This window comes from Polistes dominula, unplaced genomic scaffold (genome assembly GCF_049000335.1).
Source record: "Polistes dominula isolate Pdom_NZ unplaced genomic scaffold, Pdom_raw_medaka contig_15, whole genome shotgun sequence".
NCBI classification, from domain to species: domain Eukaryota; kingdom Metazoa; phylum Arthropoda; class Insecta; order Hymenoptera; family Vespidae; genus Polistes; species Polistes dominula.
In genome coordinates, this window is record NW_028300915.1 from 6419415 (window position 1) to 6446341 (window position 26927).

The 26927-nt window shown below is 33.1% G+C and overlaps 1 protein-coding gene across 2 annotated transcripts in view; it reads right to left on the bottom strand.

Moving 5' to 3' along the window:
- The window catches only part of LOC107071710 (protein O-mannosyl-transferase TMTC1), a 174325-nt gene that overhangs the window by 93020 nt on the left and 54378 nt on the right, over window positions 1-26927 (bottom strand). For both annotated transcript variants that reach the window (XR_016175987.1, XM_015330933.2), the window contains exon 2: window positions 11115-11292. Coding sequence is in view for 1 of the 2 variants with exons in the window: in XM_015330933.2 (XP_015186419.1) it covers window positions 11115-11292 (178 nt within the window). In the remaining variant the exon portion in view is untranslated. The remainder of the gene's footprint in view (window positions 1-11114; window positions 11293-26927) is intronic.

Sequence of the window (26927 nt, forward strand, 5' to 3'; positions counted from 1 at the left end):
CTCATTGTGTACACAAATTTCTCCAATATGGAATCGTGTGGTAATCATGATAAATTGATAATGAGGAAGATAAAGGATTAAATTAAAATAAGAAATAAAACACGTGGTTGAGCTAATAGAAAGTATAATACTTTATCGACTCGACTTTATAAGAAAAAGCCTTGCGGTATAAAAAAAACCCTGGTTATTAATTCGGATATAATAATTAATATATCTCTCACCTCTTGCTCGTCTATAGAAGTGTAAAGAGTGCTTATATACTTCACTTAAATAATTTCTCGTTTGTTTGGTTTGGTTTGTGGTAATATAAAGGGTAATTGTGTGTACTTCACTTGCTTTGTCGGTTCTTAATTGGTTCTTCGTGATTCTTTGTCATTTGAGCGTCTTCGTAGGCATCCAGAGGAAGAAGAGAGAGAGCGTTTTTGTTTGCGGGTTCAACAGGGCATACGTAGTGGGGGTATGAATAGTGGGAGAGGAGGCGTGAATATTAACGCTTCGAAAATCCCTACAGGACTAAGACGCGAACTTTGACAGGACCATGGCACACACTTCGAATATCTGTTAAAAGTCGTATACTCTATAAAGTTGTTACACTCATAGAAATGTTTTTTTTCCAAGCAACAGCGTAAAATAGATAATATTACGAAATTGAGGACAATCCTTCCACCGTATTGCCAAAAAGTTTGCCTTTAAGGTCGATACCGTATCAATCAGGAAATCTCGTGGAAATAAAAAAAGAAGAGAAAGAAACGATACTATCTTTCTCTTTTTTTATTTCTTTTTCCTACTCGTTTCAAGTCCAAATACTGAATGTATGGGGATGAGTAAGTGACGTGTTACAGCAACTCAAACGTTTGCATTCTACTATCGAGATAGCCGAGTGAGTTACGTTACTTTTTTTTCGTTTTCCACGCTTTTCAAAGCATCCTCCACCTCCTTCCATTTCGCAGTATTATCGTATATTGTTCTCTCTTTCTCTCATTCTTCTCTTCTATTTTTTTCTTCTTTCTCAGTTACGGTATTACATGTTTTCACGTAAAATATGCTAACACATTTTACTTTTTCACAAATATGAAATAGATTTAATTTTTTTCCCCTTTTTGCGTCTCAGGCAATTTTCTTTTTTCATACCGTTTTCATATTTTTAAGTATCTGACGTATGTAATATAATATACCTTTTCTAAAAATAAAACCTAGAAGTTGAACTAGCGAAAATGATTAAATGTTATTTGAGATAAAACACTTATCGAATAATAGCAAACATTACGTTTAGTATTGTATATTCCAACAGTATATTGCAAGGCTATTTGAAAAAAAAAAGAAATAAGATCATTTTCCAATCGCAATCGATTATTTCAATATAGAAAATAATTCTATCGCTCTCTGTAATTATCATAATATATGTTCGATTTCAAATAACGCTCGGTTACTATGATTTGACGTCTTTTTCTATTGCCATTGGTAACACAAAATTTGTATAGAAACTTTTATCTTTTTCAATTATCCGTGAACACCTGCGTTTCATATTACTTTCCCTTTTATTATCCACTTTCCGCCTCTTTTCTTTTACGTCAATGTAACATATTCGATTTTATAGTAGTATACATTAAATGTTTAAATATTTACAAATTCTTTCATACAAATTGATTATATTTTATTACGGGTTTTTTAATGCTTGCATTTTTATTAATCGAAGTTAACATTCAAATGATTGTTCATTCATATAAATCGTCAATGGGATAAATATTATTTCTTTTTCTTGGCTTTTTCGTTTAAATAACACGTTTCTATCCCTTAACGAACGAGTTTAATCCTTTTTTCCGACACACGTCGTCGAACCGATTTCGAAGTGAAGAAAGATCAAAGTAAAAGGAAAAAGTAAGAAGTAAGAAGTAAAAGAAAAAGAGATTCTAGAATCTCACAGTTATGAATCGCGCAATCAGAACTAAAATCCTTTTGGAAGTCAAGATCTCAGACAGCTGATGCCCTTTTACTTCCGGTTGCTTTAGAAAAGGGTAAACGTAACGATCGAGGTTTTAACTCGGCTCGAGTATTAACTTTCCATCGAGACGAACAAATTTGCTCGCTTTCAATCGTTCCAATTCCTTTACGACACCCAAAACGAATCAAATTCGTAAGTTTTTTTTATAATCTTTCTTGCCATTTCTAATGACGATCATTTATGTCAGTAATCACCGCATTTTCAAAGAAAATATATTTTAAAGTTTATAACACAGGAATATTATTCTTAAATGATTCTCATTTAGATAATTACAATACGTGATTATATTGATGATAAAATAATTATCTAATTCATTAAATCGTAAACAATTGTATTTATATTCTATGAAAATAAAAGAGAAAATCGATATTATTGGCCTCGAAATATAAGAACAAATAACAAATGAATCAGTTTGACATATTTTTGTGAAAATCCGTAAAACCAAAATATACGATCAATCGAAATCAATTGCAAAGGAATATAAGATTTCCAGATCGATCAACATCAACTATGCTTTTCGCTCACAAACTCACTAAATTGCAAAATATTTTTCGAAAGTCTTGTCCTTTTTAAAGTTTAGCCAACATCCTTTGGGAGAATCTCACGATGCATTTTCAACGGTGACTCAATGTTAGGTTCCAAGAAAGAAACGAAGTCTAGAAAAGATGAAAGAGAAAAGTTTTCTGTTAGAACGAAAGAAACGAAGTTACTTCTTTTGCTTTGAGCTAAGAGATCGTGCGCCGAATTAAACCTATACGATCGAATTTCGTATGCGGTTTATGTTTCAAGATAGAATATTATAAAAAGAACAAAATTTAAAAAAAAATAGAAAATAATTTATCTTATAATTGTATTATATGTAAAATAGCGAATTGCAATTAATAAAATATAGGATTATTAACATCAATTGTTTAATCTAAACATATTGAAAAATAAACGATTATTAAATGAAATAAATTATTCATAACGCATATTAATATTCCTGATAACGAAATTTATACGAACAATAGGTTCTACTAGAAATTTCGTTCTACATCAAGTAATTAACCCAATCAATCATAAATCGTTAATATGAAATCAGGTTTCGTACATGACTATTATCCACATGTCGATCTACATTAAAAATTTAAATAATTCTGATGAAAGGTAATATTATTGATATATAATATAATATAATATAACATCAAATAAAATCAAAAGAGGAAATAAAATTGATCGACGAATAAAATACATGTGAAAATTTAAAGAAACCTAACATCCGACAACAGGTGGTCGGAAATATTGAAAATAATCTTGATACTCGTTTCTTTAGATCTAACGATTACCATCTACTTTAGCAATTCTTCTCCATCTATTAAAAAAATATTCGAATTTGAAAAAAAAAGGAAATTTGTTGTTCGATAAAGATATCAAAAAATCAAACAAATATATTCTTCATGCTCAATTCATTTCTCTTTATCTTTTCTCGGATAAAACTAACGATCTTAGGGAGGGAAAGGAGTGGGTGGGACTCGACGTGTAAACGATATCACTGACTGTCCATTGTGGCCAACCGATAATTCTTTCCGCCTCGTCGCCGAAAAGTCGGAAAAAACTTTTCGTTTTCCGGACCCAAGAACTATTTTTCTTCATAAATCAGAGATAAATCACTTTTAAACTGGCTCTGTTAACTTCAGGTCGTTATAGACTTGGATAGGCCACCACCAGCCGACTCCCAATAGAAGGTGGTACCACCAGTACCAACTTTCATGTCGCTATCGGCAGAAAGAACCCACCAGATCGCCATCCTTAAATTCCCACTGGAAAAAGAAGGATCGTTGGAATCGATGAGCCACGAGATAATGAATATGTCTACCAAAGTCTTTTAAAGTTTCGCGCAAAAAGAAAAAAAAGAAGAAAGGGAGAATTCTTTCTTCTAAAAGAAAGAAAGAATTGGCTAAGGGGAACTAAGGACTGAACGTCCACGATTAACATAATCGAATCGAAGAGGCGTCCGGAAGTCCCTTCCTCGTTTCTTCCTTTCTTTATATATATTAACGTAGTCTCTCTCTCGCGAAAATTTCTATTACCCACTTTATCTAGGGTTCCCCTGATGTTTCCTTCCCCACGAATTATCGTTAGACAATTTTTTGCTTTTTTTATCTAGCGTAATCGCCGGTAATAGGAAATTCCTATTTCACAAATCTGTACATATGGAAATATAATATAATCATCAATGTCTTTAAAATTTTGTTTAAATTCAAGGAGCTTACCTATCGATATCTGATATTTGTTTATATTACTATTAATTATTATGATAATATCTCATATAGTAACGTCACGTATTACGAACACGTCGCAAATAATCGATAAGTAATCCTTCGATTACGTAATAATCACGCTCGTGTATCTGATGTGAAATATATTATTACAACTGTTAAACTCGACATCATACTCATGCATACAAATGAATGTTAACCTATCGGATTGTTTAACAAATCATGGAATAGTAATCAGGATAAATCATACATGCCTCTTCTAATTGTTTAAATTACACAATTTACATCAATTTCGTTAATCGAAACACTTTATAATGATCGTTGAAATAAATTTCTTTTTTCAATGTATTTCCGGTATTACAAACGTTGTAATATAAAATAGTTTTGTTGATGCGATAATGATCCAATGATTCACGTTAAGTATCTCATATATTTGCTAAGCTATATAAGCCGTTGAAAACGAATCGAGAATATAGGAAAAGACTATTCCCTTTTCTCTTTAAGCCGCTAGAAGATAAAGCTCTCGTTTTGAAGACATCCACTTCTCTTTACCTCCAATTTCCTTGTTATTTACGAGACGTCCGAAATGACTCCCAGTGTCGTTTTCTTTGGAGTTTTCCCGCCCTCTCGATATCCTTCAGTTTCCTTTCTAAGACCACCCATGCTTTCTTCTTTCGCAGATCGACCTTAGAAATGGGTGATATGCTTCCACGAAATGTTACTGCTTGCCGTTCTCTTACTTTCTCTCTACAATATTATTGTTTGCCAGTTGAATTTTAGATAAAATACCTTAGTCGATTTTTCCCCGAAATGTTTCTTCTTTCAAAGCCCTATAGGATAGATACGATATAGAAACTTTTTTCGAAGCTCTCGATACTTCTAAACCGAGTTCACATCGCCAAAGTTTCCTAAGTTATGCACGAATCGATATCGAAATTCTTTAAAGTCGTATCGCCAAACGCTAAGCTGGATAAATATCACTATTCTTGTAGTAGATATAGATAGAAAAAGTATTTTACGTAGAATAGGAATCACAAGTTCTCTGTACTCATCAGGACTTATTGGGAGGGGAAGGGAGTATTGTTTCATACGGAGAATCATGCTTTCATTGAATCGAGATTTCCTTTCTATGTTATTTCGAATGAAATATTTATACAATTTTTATACGTAAAAAAGAAGAAATCTTCCTTAATAGATAACATGATAATTAATGGAAAAAAAAAACATAAAAAGAACATTCTCGTATAAAATAAAGTATTAGTAGAATGTAGAATAATACGAAGCCTGCGTATCAATTATTTAAAATATGAATCAAATTATTCTTAATGAATTCGATATTCAAGAGAAAAATTACGTATTCAATGTAAAATGGATTGTATTCTTGTTAAATGGATACAGAGATACATATTTACAATGATGAGAGATTGAAAAATAGTTGAGTAGGACACATTTCAAAGCAATAGAAAGAAGCGCCTACGATTTTCTGAATGATTTCATGGAAATGGAAAAATCGAACAATACATTGAAAATGTTCTTGCTCACGATGATCATCCTTTACCTTCTCGAAGAGGTAAATAGAGAATACATTCATAGCTCGACTTATCATCATTTCCTTTCCCGCTAAAACGTTCAACTTTTTCTAAGGCTCTTAACTAACACCTTCACCATCTCTCTTCTTTTCCCCTCTCTTCATTATTTGCCTACTTTTTTGTTCCATAGTTTCTCTCTTTGTTTTATTTTCCTTTCATTTTTTCATCCTTTCTTCCTGTCTTCCTTATCACTTTCTCACTTTTACTTTACACTACGTTCCTTCTTATTTAAAAACCAAAAAAATCTCTCTAACGAATTTTCTATAGAAATATTTCAAAACATCTAATTTTCTTTTTTTAACTATTATTTCATCTTATTATATTTTATTCTATTTTACTTTGTCCCTGTTTTTTTATTTCTTTCTCTAATGTTATATCACCTACCCCTATCACTTAAACGTATCTTTGATGTTTGCGTTAATGTACGCAACAATTTCGATTTTAATATTCCTCCCTTATTCCCGATAAAAATGCAGAACATGAAGGAGTCGTTAAAACGAAGTATCGATTACTCGTGACACTTCTGGCTGAATAGCGTTGCCACACGAAAAGCAACACGACGAACGATCGCATTCTGACACGTCACGTTTACATTACAACGTTCGTGTGTTGAAATACGCCCGTAGAACACGTCTATCACTTGCTTACTTGGAAAATTAAGTATTTAATCGCGAAGTGCTAACGGCACTGTCGTCTTTACAAAGTAACGGCATACTACTACTATATAGACGAACTATAGATAGCTTACATTAGTAACGACACGGTTTAACGGCCCGTGTAACTTGGAAAATTATGCAAGAATCGTACCAACCGGAATTAAGCACTAACTTTTCTGCACTTGTTACTCAGAGCTTTGAATTTCCATCCTCTCAAACACCGGCTGTCGTAACTTCCGTTGAGCTTTACTTCAACCTGTATATTCAATGATATTAGAAGAAATAAAATTGTGAGCACTGACGAGTCTGCTTAAATCGCATAAATCTTCTTAAAATTCGTCCAATGTAATTTTGCATTATTTTTATTCATTACGTTACGTAAAATATTATTCATCTTTCTTTGCGAAATACACTAATAAAATTATATTTTTAGAAATATTACAAATTATGTAATTAAGTATTTGTACTTAGAAGAAAATAATCATAGGTTTTAATTTTACGTTTTATTTATAATATCGAATATCGTCGATAGCCAGAAGGAATAAAAGAATATTGAAAAAAGATCCGATACTCTCGTCAAATATTATCAGCTAAGTTTGTATTTTTCATGAAAATTTCTAATAGATTATCGGAAAAAAATGAAAGATAGAAAATTATTATCCGGAAAGAAGAAATAATCAAACAGAACCATAAATATTTAAAAATACGTTGATAATATTATTAGCTCTCCAAAATTGAAAGTTAACACCTATATAAAATACACATGTCTTTATATATTATATATAGAAATATTTAATAGAATATCTGTATTTTAAACGACTTAGTCGATTCTCACGAGAAAAATGGAAGGAGAGAAAGGACGAAGTGAAAAAGTCTCAAGAAAAAGGTTTCAAAGTCAATCGACTCCCAATTATGTAGACGGATGAACTCTTCGAGGCTTTTGAAATTCTTCGATATAAATGGCTGGCGTTTATCATCATTTTCGATACCACCGGAGTTAGTGGAGTAGGAAATGAACTAATTCAAAGGCAGCGACCCGATGTTCCTTTAAACGAACAGGGAAGAAAACGATGAAGAAATGGAAGGAAAGGGTAAAGTTAGGAAAAGCAGAGAAAGCGAAATAGAGAGAAAGAGAAAGAAGAGGCAGAAAAGGGAGGGGGGAAGAGAGAGAGAGAGAGAGTTAAAGGAAACATATCGATCGGTGCACCTTTAATAGGGGGTGTTTATCGTCGTTTCGAAACTTTCGAAGCCCCTTCTTCCGACATAACACGAATGACTAAGGGGTCAAATTACAGACCCTTCAACTTCAGCGAAACGGAAAAGCATCCTTTGTGACAAACGACCTTCGTCCTTAACGAATATACATATATTTCTCTCGAAGTTAATTGCGCGAAAATAACTTTTCTTGCAATTATATGCTACGCGACTGCACAGTCGTTCCTGCATCTGAAACCATCATGATTACGTTTAGATCCTTTTGCTATCTACCGTGCCAATGTGTAAATCGATATTTACCAGTAAACAAAACTTTTTCCTTATCTCCGATTCTCACGATGTTGGAAATTCAAAATGAGACATACGAGCCGAAGAAAATATTCGTCTAACGAGTAATTAAAAATAATTAAATGATAAGAATAATATCGCACGAGCGATCACTCCTCCCCCCACCCCCCACCAAAAAATTTAAAAACTGATAATTATTAGTATAAAATACGCCCGTGTGATTCTCGTCTTATATTTTAAAATTTAACATACGATTTCTCGTAATTTTTCGTACTATTTGTATTAATTAAGAAAAAACAAATTAAAAAAAATTGTATAGGTTACTGACGGAAAGATTATTGATTCGATTAACGATTTGATTAATTATTCTCAGCTTATTAAATTTTCTTTTTTTTTTTTTTATTTGATACGAAAAGAGAAAATAAAAAATTACGAAAAAGATTTTTACAAGAAGCTGCTGCTGCTGTTATCGATCATTAACGCACGACCGACTTTAGATCATTAACGAGAATTAAGGACTATGTACCGAATGAAAACTCGCCCTACAAAACGAACAAGAAAAGCTCAAGCATTGTTGATCGATCGATCGTCAGTATTTTCCGATCCGAATCGTCGTCGAGCAACAAATCCCAAAGGTTTCCCATCTCCCTCCTCTTTTTCTCTTTCTCCTCCCCCCTCTCTCTTTCTATCTCTCTTCCTTCCCCTCTCTTATTCTCTTGATAGATCAGTTCACTTTCCTATTCCAAATCAGCCCGATTCCTTTGTCTGTGTCCGTTTACATTAGGATCAAGCGCTTCGACGGCGTCGCACTTAATTACCGAGTTTCCTTTCAGCACCTGACCAAAGGCTTAATCCGACAACCGGAAGCGGACTGCGCTTTCACAGTTTGATCATTTTAACAGACACCAACCGAGCGATGCTAGTCGATCGAGGAGTAGTAACACCGTGCCATTCGTAAATGTCTATCTACTTGAATCGCACGATCCATAGGTCAAGTCTGTAAACTGTAACGCATTAAATTAACCATTCATCATGATTACTTAATGCTATTATTGAAAATACTTTAGATACGATTTAACGTATGATGATTGTAATTTCTTTTTCCTTAAAAATTTTATTCATTTATTAAAATCTTATTTATAATATTTTGCAGATAGAAAAACAATATTAACGCACCATTGCATATATTATTTCCGAACCCTGCATTATTGCTAATAAAAAAAAAAATAATAAAAGGAAGAAAATAATAAACGACAGAATTGTTATTTTCGAAGTTATTCCATACTTTGAAGAAACACGTAAGAAAAAAATGTAAAGAATGTTTAAGAGTTATTCCGTACTATGCAAAATAGAAAAAGTTATAACATTGGTGGACTTAAACGGACGACAGATTGTTATCCAGATTTTACGGGTAGTAAATAATATCTGACTTCTTTATCTGACATACACTATGATAACTGAGTGAACGCGGTCAGCGAAAGACAGACGTACACGCAATAGCGATAATGCACGCACCTGATGTAAACGGATGCGGTGCGTGACCGGCCGAGTTGGCTGCTCTCATAATGAGTGGTCAGAACGCGCGAATCGATGTTGTGTGCCATTGGTAATTCTCTTTGATAGAGATCGGTGAATGGTCTAATAATTCGTTGCACAAAGATAAATGTGTATTTTTATTTTACGCAATTCTCCGAATTCATTGTAAGTAGATTACTACAAAAAATTGTCGAATTAAGATAAAGAAAAAAAATGTTCTATATAAAACAAAATATATAATAAGGAATAAGTAAAATGTATTATATAAACAATTCAATAATTTAAAATTGTATTCTATTTTACATACAATAAATACTATTTACATATATTATATTACAAAATCTATAATATCTAATGAATTCATATGAATTTATTTTAGCCATCTTCTACAATTTGTCTGATTAAACCTTACGAATAGCAATAAATAATCAAAATATATTTACGAATAAAAGATAAATTTGAAAAATGCGATTATATTTTTGAGATGGGATTAATTTTGCATTAATGTCCATTTGCAAGCATGTCATGGAACGTTATCGCTTAGCAGGATTTCTCTTTAGCTTTATCTATTAATAGGAAGAGAGAAGAAGAGATGAAAACACCAAACCAGAAAATAAGCTACGTTCGGAGCGATTTTGATATCAGACGAAAATGCCGTAATCCTTTGTAATCATCGTCACATCGATCTGGTGGTAGCGCTGCTCCCTTATCAAACCCCAACCCAAACCTGAACCCCAACCCCAATCGCAACCTCTTTCCGGTCATCCCACTTCACTCTCCCATCCAAGGCCGAAATTCTCGTCGTCTGAAATAGCAGATAGCCTCAACAGGGCCAATGAACACAACGAACCAAGCGTTATGCGCTTAACCGAAGCAGGTTAAGTAGACCAACGTCGTTATCATCGTCGTCGAATTTCATTGTTCACTCCTACCTTTCATCCTCCTCCGCTACACTCACTGACTGCTTCTCCTATTGGTCTTCCTGACGCTTTGATCGGCTTAACGAAAATCCGATGTTACTTGCACTTAATACCAACGTTGCGCGTAAGCAGACACTTTAAACAAAGTATCCATTAAGGCGGATTATTAACTATTAACAAGAACCCTCATACTCCTATAGAACTCCCAGTAGGATGCTAATCGTTCGCCGTAGTCGTTTACTCGAATCCAAGTTGTCCTTGATCTCATGAAAATCATTTCGTCAGACTCGATATTCCTTAATAGCATCTAAATATCCGTAGATAACCGCTAATATTTTATATAAAATCCTTGGATTACCATACATTATCATTTAACATAGAAAATATAACTTTCTATATCTACGTTTATTCTATTATACTTTTACTCGATATTATATGTTTAGCTAACGATGTAAATTTACGTTTGTACTTATTTTAAAAAGAAAAAAATATAAAATATTTATATAAGATATATATTTAAATTTTAAATACCGAAAAATTTTCTGAAAATAAAATATGACGTTTTAATTAAAAATTGTTTAGATATAGTACAAAAAAAAGACGACCTAGAAGAAAAATTCATTTTACTAACTTATTAAATTCCTACTTACGGCCTCTGTGTGAATAGGATGTGCGGCAAATAACAATCCTGTCAATGCCGCGAATCCGGGACGAAGCGACGCCACAGTTAAGCTCACTCTGGTCACTAAAACGCATGCTGCGGCGTGCAACGCAACATTCGTTGCGTGATACCACGTCGGCGTCAGGCCTGACATCAGATAGTTCAATCTAAAAAAGAAAAATTAAAATAAGTTAATTCGTGCACTTATCTTGAATTTCATTGTTCCTACTTTCTTTTTATTTAACATTGATACTTTATGAAAATATGACTTCAATGTAAGAATTTGATAAGCAATATAACAACATTTCTGTTATAATTATTAAATACAGATTTTGCTGAAAAAGAAAAGTGTTTAAGGGTAACATAATGAATCAAAGAAAAAAGTATAAATAAATACTACGGGTACAGACAGAGTATATAACTGAGATTGTATAATCTCTGCCAAATCCATTTAAAAAATCTAATCTTCATTCTTGTTGGATAATCGGGTTTCGTCTGATCTTTGCCAAATCACTTTATACTCCTAACACTTTGGTATATACATATACTACACGTATATCTACTCGCTGTAAGAGCAAACGTTTCATGAAACAACCCCTGCTTTGAATAGAACGCTCATCGTGATAAGCAGCTTCGCTTCTGGCTCTTGTCCCTGGAAGGCAAATCAGGTCGGAGGTATGTCGAACGCACACGTACTAGTTGGTACACATATATAGAAGAGAGAGAGGGAGAGAGAAAGAGAGAAGAAAGGAAATATAAAGAAAGTGTAAGAGGTGAAATAGTAAAAAGAATAGACAGTGAACAAAGATTGGAGGGCCAGAATGGAAAGATGAAAACAAACACCGTAGCTGCTGACGCGGCTGAACAATAATTTTTGGAGTCTGCAGACGGCATAAGTTTGAAGTCCCCCACCAATGGAGTTAAGTTTGGATCTGTTCCAGGTGTCAAGGTAGAAACGTATCCTGTCGCTTGGTTGGCCCTGAATCAAGCACCACAATCGAATCCTACCCTTATATTCTACTAAAATTTTCCTATTATTTTCTCATTCTCATAGATAATATATATATATATATCTTATTTCCAATGCATTTGATATCATAAGAATAAAGAAATATTAAAGAGATATCTAAGCATTTTCTTGTATTCAAACTACAAAGATATTTAATGTATCCAAGTAAAGTTCGAGAAAAGCTCACAATTATCCATGTGTTTGCTCACATGAAACACTCGAGCCGCGTGCTTTGAGACTCAACCTTCCTACCTGTCGTGAAATGAAGTATGTTGAACCAGAGAATATATTATCTCTCTTGAACGTCGGTCAAATGTTGACAGAGTGCTACCATCCTATATGCGTTCAAACAAAGTCTCGGTAAGAGCGTTGCTTTTGCACGCAAAGAATTAATATTCTCAGCATTAAATGGCTTACTTCAATTAATAAAGTTCACCTTTACTGTTCAAATCTGACCGCGATATTGACATTTGTGAAAAGAAAGAGATATTTAACGTCAATCACAACGTATACCTTTCTCGCGCGCGATTATAATATGAATAATTTATTAATAAAACACAATTCATTTAAAGAAACATATAACTACCGTAAAAAGTATTATATTTTGAAAACGAATATAGCAAATGAAAAATTTTGTTAAATAAGATTTTTATCAAGCTCTATCGTAACACTTTAATACAAATAATTTGTTGAGTAACTATGTTCAAGTTATAAAGGAAAATGCGTATAAAAAGAATACGATTGTATTCAAGTAGAATCATTACTCGCATCTGACCATAGCAGAAGCCGATACTAACCTGACCACAGGTGCTCTCTTACTACTGACCAACTACAGGCAGCTCTATTACTGCTGTTCGACCACACCAGCTTGTAACTACTGGATGACCACATTCGCCAAACGATGCTTATTCGCACTCTGTCGTTGTTATCGATCGCAATCGTCCTACATTTCTATCGAAAAGAATATTGTGACCCTTTAAAAAAGATATTCCTTTAATAGTCATTCGATTAATTTTTTAGTAACAACTAAAATCTTTATCCAAAGATAAATGTCACTAATAAACTTTCTTCTATAAAATTAATTTTATATGAAACTGTTATAAGATTCATTTATATTCGTTTTAATGAAAACCTTATCATTTAATTAAACAATTAGTTTAATATTTATAACAATGTAAAGTATTTATTACAATACTTACATTTAATGTTTATAAGATTCTCTTTCTGTTTAAGCGTCAGAGTTTGTCGATATTAAATACTTACGAAAGATAACACAAACAATGATAAGAATCTTCAAAAAGTAAAGTTTAAGTAAGCTCGCGTAACGCCGTCGAGAAGACACCTAATCAAAGGATTTAATTAACTAACGATGTTATATGTAACGAAGAGATAAATTATCTCGTAAGCTTCTTAAGAAAATGATCTTCCTTTTTCTTCCCATTTCCTGTCTACTTTTCTTTTTACCTAAGAGTCCTTTTTGAAAACAGTATATACTGAAAAGGATGGAAAAGAAGCAACGAAAGTTCATCGTAACGAGACATTAAACCCTTGAAGGACGTCGTTAAATCTGACTGGCTCAGTTTATTCACGACTACGTTTTCACCAAAGACGACCCTCTTTCTCCCTTTTGTCACCCTTTTGACTTTTCATTGCTTTCTTTTTTTTCAATGAAACTTCTTAAAACATAATCTGATGTAATGGTCCTTCCTAGACGTCTTTGATCTTTCTATTTGAAAATTAATATATATTTTTAGATAAAGATGAACCCATATCCGTAACTATTGTCAATGAAAAGAAATATAGCAATCATTAACTCATTTACCAATTGTCCAATAAACGTTGATTTCGTACGATTTTTTTTTTTGAAATACAATACTTAAACGTTCATAAAGTCAAAATTGTAAAAAAGTCGACAGATGAAAAGTTTTTCTTTTCCTAGATTTATATAAATTTAATTTTGTCTCAATAATGTTATGTATACTTCTCTGAAAACTAAACATTAAGTATTAAGTGAAAAGATTGAAATACGAAAAATGTTATCAAAATAGGGTATCTTGAAAGTATTTTTCACTTGTTCTTCTCCACGAAGAAATTTAAGGAATATTTGCATAGACAAAGAGGATGGTAGCTTTGAAATATTCAATGATTTATTTGATCGTGCCAAAAGATACGTGATCAGGAGTTCCTTCAAGGACTAAGCCCGGTTTTTTAAATCATTGAATTCCTATCGATATATCGAAGTCTGTATCCAAGCAACGTTAGTATATTCGCAACACGAAAGAATTTCGATAACGTCTTACCTGGCTCTCCTGGGTTTGTCTACTCTTCCGGAACGATAATCGGTTCTACCGGCTACAGAGAGACTACGGAAAGCCACGGATCTACAACGGCAAGACAAAGAAGAACTTTTATATCCGTTTCCAGAGAAACTTCCTCGCGCTTCGGGTTTTCTCTTTTCGAAATATTATCTATAGAAATTCCATTAACTCACGCTGACAGGATACGTGTGTCTCTTGGATATAATAGAAATTTTCTGAGACTTGTTTCTTCTTGTAGTACCGGTAATTCTGTAAACTAGGTATTCACTTGTTATATGGTTTCAAAAGGAATGAATTTTTCAATCTTCCTTTTATATTAAAGGAAATGTTTCTTTTTTTGTAGAATTTTGATTTTTACGAAGCAAATGTTAAATAAGATAAAATGATAGAACGAACGTATACGAAAACTTTAATTGATAAATAATATTATTATATATATATATATATATATATATATATATATGTGGGACGAGCGCCTCCTTGCCAAACTTACCGGGTATTCGTGAGAAGGATTGGTCGGTGGGCCCTGGATAGCTCAATTGGTTAAAAAGAGCAGTCGCTCGGAAAGCGAAAGATCCGTGGTTCGAGTCCCGGTCCAGTCTCCAGCGGTCCAATTTTTTTCATGAATCCCACATATATATATATTTATTTATTTATTTATTAATGGAAAAAAATTATATCGAAATTAGAGGAAACATTGTTTGATACAATTCTAACAACCTCTAAATGTTCGGCGATGTTCGATTTATCTTTACGATTCGATTTATCTATTGCCTTTAACTAAGAAAATAGCAACGAAGCAAAGCCTCGACCTTTTCCTGTAGAAAATTTACCTCTTGGATTTAGAGCGTTACGAAGTGATAAAGGAGGAGGAAGAAAGGTTGAAAGAGTAGAGGAGGAAGCCCAATAAAAGATGCGGTGAGCGTATGGGTGCAAGAAAAACGTAACTGAGTCCGAAGTTTCTGATACAAGGCACGTACACGGTCGTTCTTTTGTAGCCCGCAAATTCGAGGGTACATCTTCGAAACAGGCAGAGCCGAATCTAAATTCTTTCCTCGATTTAAGTCCAAACGTCCAAATACATGTATTCGTACCGTAATTATTTATTCGCTCTAATTATAAGTAGAGTTAAAAACTTAATTCCTCTAACGAAGCTCATAATTTCATTTACTTCGTGTTTATCATATAAATTAAACTTTATTTATATTAAAAGTTCTTATTCGTACAATGTGTACTCATTAAAAATCATAACAATAATTATCTTACCAATTGAAAATAGGCAAAGTATTAGAAAAAAAAAATTTCTCATTCTATATTTTAAATTATAAATTAAAATAAAAAAAAATATTTAAAAAATTACGACATGAAGCATTAAGACAATAACTTTATATAAGAATTCGTATATTTTGTATATTAAAACAGTTCTTTATTCGGGTACTAAATTAAAATCTGAATATGAAGCAACGATAAAGGCATTTGTGTAAACTTGGATAATGCGCTTACGTTATATCAAGAGTTTCAACACTAGTAGGTAGACAAATTTTTCCTATACTCAAACATTGTCTCTTTTCCTTTCAACGTCAAGAACTTCCATTTACTCTGTTCTACGTTTTAGTACCACGTCTCCTATATCTTTCAAAACCTTTCCAAAGCTTACATCGACGCTGTCTACTCCTCATTTTACACAGCCACGTATCTAGATCTGATAATATCATGAATTACGAGCGCTTATGCGCCTTGAGTGGTGCCATATATCAACGGACGAAACTCATTCCTTTCACAGATTTCTGTATTGGAAAATATGGCGTGTCCACACCGAACGTGATGAAGGACTCTCCTTTTACTCTTGAAAAAAAAAAAATTATATGTATATATACATTACTGTTAACGTACGTGCGCGTATTTAAACGCACATACGAACACGCACACGTACAAACATCAGACTTGAAATAATACCTTATAATGATTATACATTACACCGCGTCATGTCTGGATATATACTATGAAATTACACACTACTCTCTTTCTCTCTTTCTCATTTTCATCAAGTTATCAACGACCTTGCGTGTAAAGCTCGTACTAGTCGAACGGTACCTACATTACGAATCCTTATACCTATCGAACAGAAAAAGAAATACGTTTTTATTTTAATGACTCTTTTTCATCGTAGCGAACGATCAGATTATATTCTGATCGTAATTTACGGTTATGACGCTGAATATACTCAAATTTATCATAAGAGAGAGAGAAGAACATCCTTATTTAGTTAACTGAACCTATGCATTATTACATTCTAAAGTAGCTAACATAATTTCAAATTCTTATATTTTTGATAAAGTTATTTATTGATTTACAGTATAAATCTAATCAGTTCGAACGATATATGTATATTCGAAATTTCTGTTTTATCTGTATATTTCTGTTTTAAATACGCTACCGATCTTAGTGAAAGAAAACTCTACGCAGAGAATAAGAAAAATATTCTGGGAAGGCCATAAAATCCATAACAAACTTCAGAATTATCCAGACATATTGGCGCGACGAAAACTGTTGTGCGGTGTCGGGCCCTTTAAGTGGTTTCGGATTCTTATGTAAACACATGCGATACCATAAGGAAAAATGATATTCCTTTATTCTAGACAAAGTTCCTTTATACATGTGATTTTCACTACGATCTTTATCAAAAACAAAAGCTGTATCCATCAGTGGACTATAGGTGGTGGATCCTTCTGCTATTGGTCGATAAGATTCATAATCTTCTTCACTCTCCAAAGGGGTGTTACTCTTATCTGATATAAATATGTGAAAGAAAGTAAGAAAGCGTCCTTAGTCTGACTGTCTGTATATCCGTCTGCGTATTATTTGTATATCAGTCATTCTGCAAATCAGTCAGTTTATCAGTTAGTCAGTCAGTCGGCCTTATATTTTTGTAAGCATTTGTAAATACCGCTTGACACCATAATTAAATAAACTATCATATATTTCTCTCCGAACTACAATAAATAATATTAGTTAAAATATTATATATATATATATTGCACTTCATTTCTTTAACTGAACCCAATAATATATACGTTCGAATAAAAAAAAAGAATGAAATAACTAATTGATGTGCAAATTAATTCTAATTTTGGCATACTATGAGAACGTTACCATCGAATATAGCTAAAATTGCAAGATTAAATGTTTGTGTAATCGTAAAAATAAAAAAAATAAAAAGAAAAAAAAGAAATGTTCGTTGAAAAGTGTAATTTGGAATGCTGCCACAAATCAATGATATCGGACATCGTTGATGCCTCTAAGCGAAAATCTAACTTACAGATTGTTCCCAATTCTCTGCATTGGGTTTCACTTGGGAACACTCGAGGTTGGTTTCATTGCGGGCAGATTACTTCCACGATCAACCGTGTCCTCGTGCCAGGAATCGTTAAAAAATTCTACTGATTTTGTACTTTTAGTAGGTTAATGCGAATAAAATTTGAAAATAACTATGAATTTTTTTATATACAATTTCAAAAACATCTAATAATTAAACAATAAATATATTTCTAATATTACTTTATATACTACAAATATTTTTATGATAAATATTTAAGAATAGAATTTGTAATTATACATTCTTTCAAAACAATAATAATTATACAAAAAATAAAGAATAATCCAAAAGTGCAACGTGCAAAGTAATTAATCATTAAAAAATGAAGTATCATACAAGTTATTAACGTTACTAACTATAGGAATTCGGGAAAAAGAGAAAGAAGATAAGTACTAAACTTCCGAATGGCTCCATCAATCAAGGAATCTACCATCGAGCACGATATCCACATCTTTACGACCCTCTTTAATCGTCTCCTTTTATCGCCAACGCACGATCAGCTCGTTTAAAGCATTTACGACGAGCCTACTCTCTTTTTCAGTCGTCAAACAAAGACATTAGAAAGATAGTAACGAAGAGAGACGACTTAGCTACATAATTTAATTTTCTCTAGTATTCTAGTCTTCTTTCTCTTTCTCTCTTTCTCCTTTCTCTTATTTTCTTTCATTCAAAATGAAATGATACTGCAAAGGTAAAGCTCTCTTCTTTGCCACGAATCTAATCGCGTTCAAAATCTTTCTTTTGCATCTTATAATCAACGTTAACTATCAGATCTGAACGATTCATTACTGCAAGAAAGAAATAGAACACGTAAAAACAATATTATGTCATAGAAAAAAAAGAGAAAGAAATAGACAAGGAAAAAAAGAAAGATAGCAAGAAAGCAAACGATTTAAAATGAAATGCAAAGCTTATTAACGTTCTGGACTTGTACTACTTTAATAAAATTTGTACGTTTGTACAAGTAACCGAAGTGATACATTATCGTAGGAAAAACATAAATTTAAAGGATCGAGTACTAAATTAAACAAGTTATGAATTAATGAAAATTTTCATTTTAATAAAATTCTAATTTAGTTTAATATAAACGTGATATGGGAAAACGAACGCAAAAATCATCAATTTCATTCTACAGCTTTCAAGATTTTTATATTTCATTTTTTTCCCCGAGATCTTTTTAACGAAATCTTGATACGTTTAACAGTTTTGATGAAGTATGTTGTGTTTTTAAATAAAAATTCACTTTATTCTCCATAAATTTAATTAACTGAAATCTTTTCATAATTCATTAAGTAATGTAATAATAACTAAGAAACAAAAAGTTAGAACATGTGAGAATAATATTCTCTACATGACAGAAGATTAAATAAAACCATACTACTAACGAGTCAATTTCAAGAGTATTCCAGTTTATAGTTGTATTTCAACAAAATAAAAAAACGTAAGAATCGGATTTACAAGCGGTTGTAAAACTTGTGTTTACGATTTTGCTCATGCACAACGAGATTTTTGTTTTAATTTACGACTTTACCATGTTACCTCATAAATGTACGCCAAACGCATTGCGTTAAAGCTAAAAGCATAGGCGTATATGTACGTATATACTCGAAAGCTATTTCCTTTGACATCGTTAGTGGATTCAAGCTAACACAACATGTTCGATATTAAAGTAGCTATCATTTTCTTTGAATTATTATTCGTGTTAACATATATGATGTTATTTAAAACAAAAGATCTTAATATACCTATTTCTTAGAATAGGATAATTCGTCAAATAGATTAAAAAAACGTAGAAACAAAAATGGCAATTTTCCATGTCTCGTGGAGTACGCCAACATGCAATTTTAGTCGCGTGTTTTTAAATGATAAAACGTAGAATAATATTAAAAGAAAAAAGAAAAATGAAAGAAAAATCCACAAGGAACAAGACAGCCAACCAAAAAACATGATGAAGCAAAACGTACGTTGAATTGAAGTGGATTTTTCAATCGTACGATAAGGCAACTTCTGATTCATTCTCTCTCTCTCTCTCTCTTTTTTTTTTCTTTCTCTCTCTCTCTTTATTGCAACTCAAATGGGCAAAATCACGCGAAAGGGCGGAGTCGGGTTTACGTTATGACGTAATTGTCTACCTCTCAACGAATTTGCTTCATTTATTTGCTACGTCAAATCGATCGAGTTTCATAAAAGAAACAATGAACCATGCGATAAAATATTTCAGTCTAGATAATCATAATCTTCGTCTCGTCTCATCTTAAAAAATCAATCGACTTCTGGATAATCCTCGATGAAATAAGATCTGGAATTTCTTCATTTATATGTATGTATGTATATATGTAGGTAGGTTCAGTGACGTACTCATAGTTCTCAGAGTTACCCGAGCTATATCCTTTTCCGGTAATGGGCAGCTGTTTGCGAGGTGGAGGCGCGTATAAATTGCCTCGCAAGAAGGTACGACCATAAGGGGGAAAAAAGGAACGAAAGAGACTGGCATGAAAAAGAAAAAAAGAAAAAAGCAAGAAAACGAAGAAGAGAACAAAAAGAAGAAAGAAAAGAAAAAGAAAGAAAGAAAAGGAAGGTTACTTCTCTATCCTCCCAGGATATTCAGGGCTATTCAGTTGCCAGCCAAGGAAAGAACGAGACCTACAATTCCCCGGGAAGAATACCTCTGGGTATTTAAGGGATAAAGTGCCACGCCAAACTAAACGTCTCCCTACACCCCGTGTATGTTCTATCTCTTTATACCTACTTCGGTTATTTCTACCGCCTACCACTGCGACTGAGTAGCAATGTGGCGCACCAAAGGCGTATGAAAGCTAAGCCTCACAAGAGACATGAAAAAGATGTACCTATGTACAATATATATATATACGTATTTATATACATATGAAATAGAAGGAGATAATATATTTTCTAACCAAATTGAAATACGTTTCCCGTAATATCGGATATAACGATACTTTGAAAATAGAAAGACGTAGCTCGATCAAGTCTTACATCTAGTATCAAATATGATCAAAACGACAATGACAATGAAAATGTGAGAATATACATCCGAGTTTCTCTTTCTCCTTCTCTCGTGGTAATCCCTCTCAACGTGAAAGCCGCAAACTCCATCCGACGGATTCACCAAAGATAATCCTTTGAAATCTTCGCACCAACTCGTAGACGAGTTGTTTAAAATCTTCTATACGTGCTCTGTACTCTCGACAATGATAGGAAATTGTAACGATTCAAATACTCACAAAATATATTCTACATATTTTACATTATTATTAAAGAAGAAAAGCATCTAACTTTCTACTTTATTATATAAATCTTAAAGAGAAATAAAAAAAGAGTGAGATTAGCATTACAGCTGTTGGAGATTGAAGATCTTAGATTCTACCACCTTAACAATAAATTTGTAGAATCTCTTTTAAACAATCACAGAAAGAAGAACATGCTATATATTTCTCCCAACAATCTTCTTTTTCCCCCTTGTTTACTTTTTCGCTTTTATTCTTCCTTTATTTTATTTCCTTTTTTTAGAATTTCTCTCTTGCGATATTATATAAAATATTTTTAAAATAATTCCAACCACTTTTAATATCTGTAAAAGATTTATTATAAAACTTAAACTTTTATTTTAAGTTCGAGCCTGGTCTATAAATGTGTCTTTATTCGTCCACGTTTTATAATAAACTCACGATTTTTTATTTTCTTTTTCAATACTCGCGTTATCGAACTCCACCCTTCTCCCTTCATACTTTTACGCATATTTTGTGAACGCTCGTCTGTATCCATATTTGGATAAAGCTTGCTTGAAAAAAGAAAAAACTATCTTGGATCGTTTATTTAGCTTCTATCTGATTAGGCTGAATATCGTCGCGACACATATGTGTATCGCTAATATACATACATACGCAAACACATAAACTCTATAAACTCATACTATTGTGGGACTTGGTTATGTTTTATTCTGTTAGGAATAGTAAATCCCACGTGTTGCCGCCGCTGCTAGAGTTAACCAATATATTTTCAACTTATTACAATAATGTTACACTTAACAGAACTCTCTTACGCTCTTTCTCACAATGTTCTCACAAAGATTCGCTAACTTAAAAACTCGCTCACACTATCACCCTTTATTCTTACTATCTCCTTCTATACTCGCTCTCACTATTACCCTCTATCCTCACTAAAAGCTCGCTCTCGCTATCACCTTCTACTCTTGCTCTCACTAATCAAAACTCACAAACTCGCAGTGATCCCAGAAACTTTTGCTTGTCTGATCGACACAGTGCCGTAAAATTATCGGGTTCTCAGTAAAATTATCGTACGCCTAGAAAAATCAGATCCGATTTTCAGAGATTTCAGATTTTAGGATGATTTTAGGATTTTAAATACTGCAAAAAAAAGTAAAAATTGAAATACTGCTTTTTCGAACTTTTCGAAACATAAATAACTGAATGCGCTAGAGTGCGCTGCAACCGAACCGCGTAACAAAAACAAAATCAAGACATATCGAAAATTATATTTAAATATTGAATATCGAATAATCGTAAATGATCGTACAAGTTGGATTTTGGATCGTACAAGGCTTCAAATTATGTGACGTGTACTATAACTATCGTACGAATGGGATCACTGCAAACTCACTCTATTGTCCTTCCTTCGACCTTGTTTTATATTGCGTCTTCCCCTCTCCTTCTCATAACAAACTGCGTCGCTTAGTAATGCAGTTCCTTCTGGAATTTTCCAAAACGCCTTTTCTCGAATGTTCTTTCCTTCCTTCCGTTGTTCATCAGTCTCACACACGTATACTCACACACAACTTACCCAATCTAGAACCTTACACGCTTTTCTTTCTATCAAGTATACATCCGATACTTTCCATATCTTATTTCTTTCTTCCTTTTCCACACGCACACACACACACACACACAGCGGATGCTTCTACTCCCGCCCTCGGCCATCATGACGGCACACAACAAGCTTGCGCTTGTTTCGCCACACACGCATACACATACACACCAACAGTAGCTCGACGCAAACAACGAACGGTCGCCTCTCGTTCCGTCATTCTCGCACTAGACGCATGCATTCTAATAAAGCAATCATTCTTTCTCTCTTTCTTTCACGCAAACACCCAACTATCGTATAATACCTAACAGTAAATAAAGTAAGGAACGATTAATTCCTCAAAACTTACACATTATTATAAGAATATCAGATTATTCATTTGTATGAATACAAGAAATTTAATAAATAATAATTTAATTTTGCGGTTACAAGTTTAGTTATGCATTTATAGAATTCAGTGGTAACAGTACTGTATACATGAATGCATAATAATTATGAATATTGTGGTAAAACTGGTTGGAAATAATTATATTTCACATTCATCAGTTTAAAGCTTGAATATGAGCGACGTTCGAATATTCATTTATTTAAAGTTAATATTATTCGCAACGATGGAATATTCAGGAACGATTTAGTTAATGAGTAACTTTAAACAACGATTACTATTGGATACTAATGACATCGAGAAACAAATGTTATGTATATCATGGAATAATTGTAAGACTATCGACAGTATACGGGAAATATTCAATTGGTATTTTAAAAGAAATATTGCAGATTGTAAAGATACTATGAATGGGGGGGGGGAGTGAGTGCCCCTAATCCCGTAGTATTCATTACTTGGCAGCACTCCCGAATCAATTGTGTATGCGATTAGATAGTATGATAATTGTAAAAATAACAAGCTAACGCATCGAGGTGGATTTTGGATATTTGGCACGTAGCCATATGTTTACTTTACGAACAAATATTAATACGTCTTTTCTATTGTCATAGAAATGAAGAAAATAATTATATTTGTGAGTAAAATAATACATTTTATAACTACAAACAAATAATATAGACTTATTCTCGACCGAGCACCTGTTCTGTCCCGTAATCAATTTTTTGTATTTCTTGTATAGACTGTTTGGGAAAAAGAAAAAAAAAACAAGAAAATCTAAGGATTCAAGTAAGTACCGACAAATTTTCCGTTAGAATTCGCAGAAATTTATTCGCGATTTATCATAGACCGTGGACAGTCAGTTATAAATTTTCCGTATATTTCAACGAATTAGCGTCGCAATGGGTCACGCGGGAACGTTTCTCGACTTTACGAGATTGTCCTCAATAATTATGCGTCAGCGTAATGACACCATTCGTATATTAGATTATTATCATACGTTAAATTTATTACCATAACGATTATATCGTTGCTCGATCGAAGTAGACATTCGTGAGCGGTACCCGGACCGTAGTCTGACCGGTGCACAAAGTGCAATATTTTCAGACCGTTCGTGCTACCTTGAATGACGATAAATTCAGAAAATATACTATGCTCACAGTTTATCGAGCAATAATTCAACAAACAAAAGATAACATTTTGGACTTACTTTTAATTATTTCAATTGCTTATTAAAGCGAACGTAATATGAGAGAATCATCAATAAATAAGAAAACATTTAATAAGGATTCTATAAATAATGAAATTTCTTGTACTGTATTTTACCTATTTTTAGCAAATAATTTTACGAACTTTGAAAATATTGAATAACGCGAAATTTTACCCGTACAAAAAAAAAAAAAAAAAAAGAAAAGAAAAGAAAAGAAAAAAGAGCAATTTGTTTGTCATCCTCGTCGTCGTCTTCGTCGTTCCGAAGAAATTTGCTCGCGGTTCGTGCTCTCATTCTCGTAAAACATTGCGAAGAACTAAGTTCGGTATAACGAGGCCGGTGTTCGTTAGAGGATTTTCAATTTTTCCTGAAGTTTTTTCCACGCTTCCACGCGCTGCCGACTCGGTCTTGGAGCCAACGGCACTCGGCCCAAGTATTTTAAATTCCAAGTCGAACTTCCAGAGAAGCGTGCTGTGTCAGCCCAAGACGGGAACGTGTCGTTCCAACCCCATTTTACGTTTGTCTCCAAGAAAAATCGAAGTACCGTGGAAGGTCGCACAAGATCGGAGGGAAGAAAAAGTTTTTCTACGAGAGATGTTGCGAAAAGAAATATATATTTCTTCCTTTATTTCTCAACAGTTTAAACATTTCAAAACTCTATCCATCGTCAGTAGCTGTCTAAACAAAATCTATAATATTCGCTCTTTCACTTTTTATCATACTATATCATATTAACGAATAGAAAATAATAATAGTAGTAGATATTCTTTCTACTAAATCCAATATAGTTTAAAACGAAAATATTATTCTCCAAAATTATTCTTGCAAACATGGTTTTTCCGACATTGATTTCTTTTATTTCGAACGCATGGTTAATTTCAAATATTTCTAGAGGAAAAAATCCTGAACGATATTTATTTGTCGGCATAAAAAAGAAAAGGATATTTTCTCTAAAAATGCTTTCAAACGAAACAATAGATCTAGCGGCTTAAATTTAAGCATCCTGATTGAAGAAGTTTTTTAACGTTCAAGAACCATCGATGCCGAAATAACTCACGCTTGAACTGTTCAATATTTGTTCGTTCGTTCTTAATGAACTTTTGAACGTGAAAAAAAATTATATCAACGTTTATTTTTACAATAGGTGCGTTCAATATATTTTATTTTAATTATTCTTAAATATTTATCTGAAACTTTCGGATAGCTGAAAATCAAAGTTTAAGTAATAAATAATATTTAAATCGTAATATTGAATAATACGAATGAAAATCTATTTGTATGATAATAGAAATACTCTAAATATACATGGACTACTTGGTATTTCCTTCTAATTAACGTTGAAAACTGAAGAAGGTAGAGAAGGAAAGAATAAAGACAAGATGAGAGAATAAGAAAGAGAGAAAGAGAGAGAGAGAGAGAGAGAGAGAGAGAGAGAGAAAGAAATAAAGAAAAAGAGTGAAGGATTCCTATCGTAGATGAGATGTATGTATTGTGATGCTTCAAGCCTTCGCAAGAACAGTTCGTCCAGCCGGATACCTGGAAACGCCCTTATCAGCTTCCTCCAGAGTGGAAAAACGAAACAAGGCCAGCCTCATTATAACGAGAAGCCGTAGACTGGGCCTCTCATCTCGAGGATGGTGCATTGTCTTGGAAAGACGTTTCTACAAGAATACTGAAGTCCATTCTTAAGGGAACTGGAAAAACATTTACCGTTCGATGAAGCATGTATCTATATTTATAGAACATTTTTTGCGCGGATATAAAAACCCTTTCCTTGAAATACAGAGAAGAAATTGTTTTCGAAAAAGGAACAAATAATAATAAATAATATTAATATTTGAAATATATAACGATCAAAAACGAATAATATTATACAACAAAGTTAATGAATAAAACTATCATATTATTTTTTTCCATTGAAAATCCTTGAAGTTTAATCTTTAAAAAGAAAATGGAAAGTGTCTAGGTTGTAGCACTTTCTAAAAATTCCATGACCGATTTCAAGAGTACAAACTAGCAAAAAAAAAATAAAATAAAAAAGAACTAACGTGTACTCTCCTCTCTTTTTTTTCGATTCTCGACATCCAAGTTCACGCGTGATAATGCTTTAGCTACCTCTTCCGCTATTTTTCCACCAACGAGTCGCTGTTCTATGTACAGTATGAAAAGACAGAAAAAGAAAGTGGAAGATTGAAACGGATACATCGTTTCTACGTGTCTGGGAAGTTTTTAAGCTCGCCTTTAACGCCCGTCCAATGTGCCAACGTTTTCCGCCTCGCTTTCCAGGTCGGCCGAGCTACGAAATAAGAGAATTTCTTGGGTGCCTTTCCACCTAAGTAGACACCTACATTTAACAAGACTTTCGACGATGCTCCGAACTCGTATATACTTGACTACTATTCCATATATATATATATATATACATATACATATCTATGCTAGTATATACCTAGGTAGATTTTAAGTATATGCTTATACACATAAATGCACGTACTCATGCGCATACGCGTACCATTGACTCACATATACTTGACTCTAACGGACGAAACTACGCTGCAACCCCCACAGGCATGCTGTAAAATTAGCGATTAAAACTTTTCGTGGCTAATTTCTGCCTTTCTCGCGGACGGTTGACCGCATTTCATGGACGAGCTCTTCACCG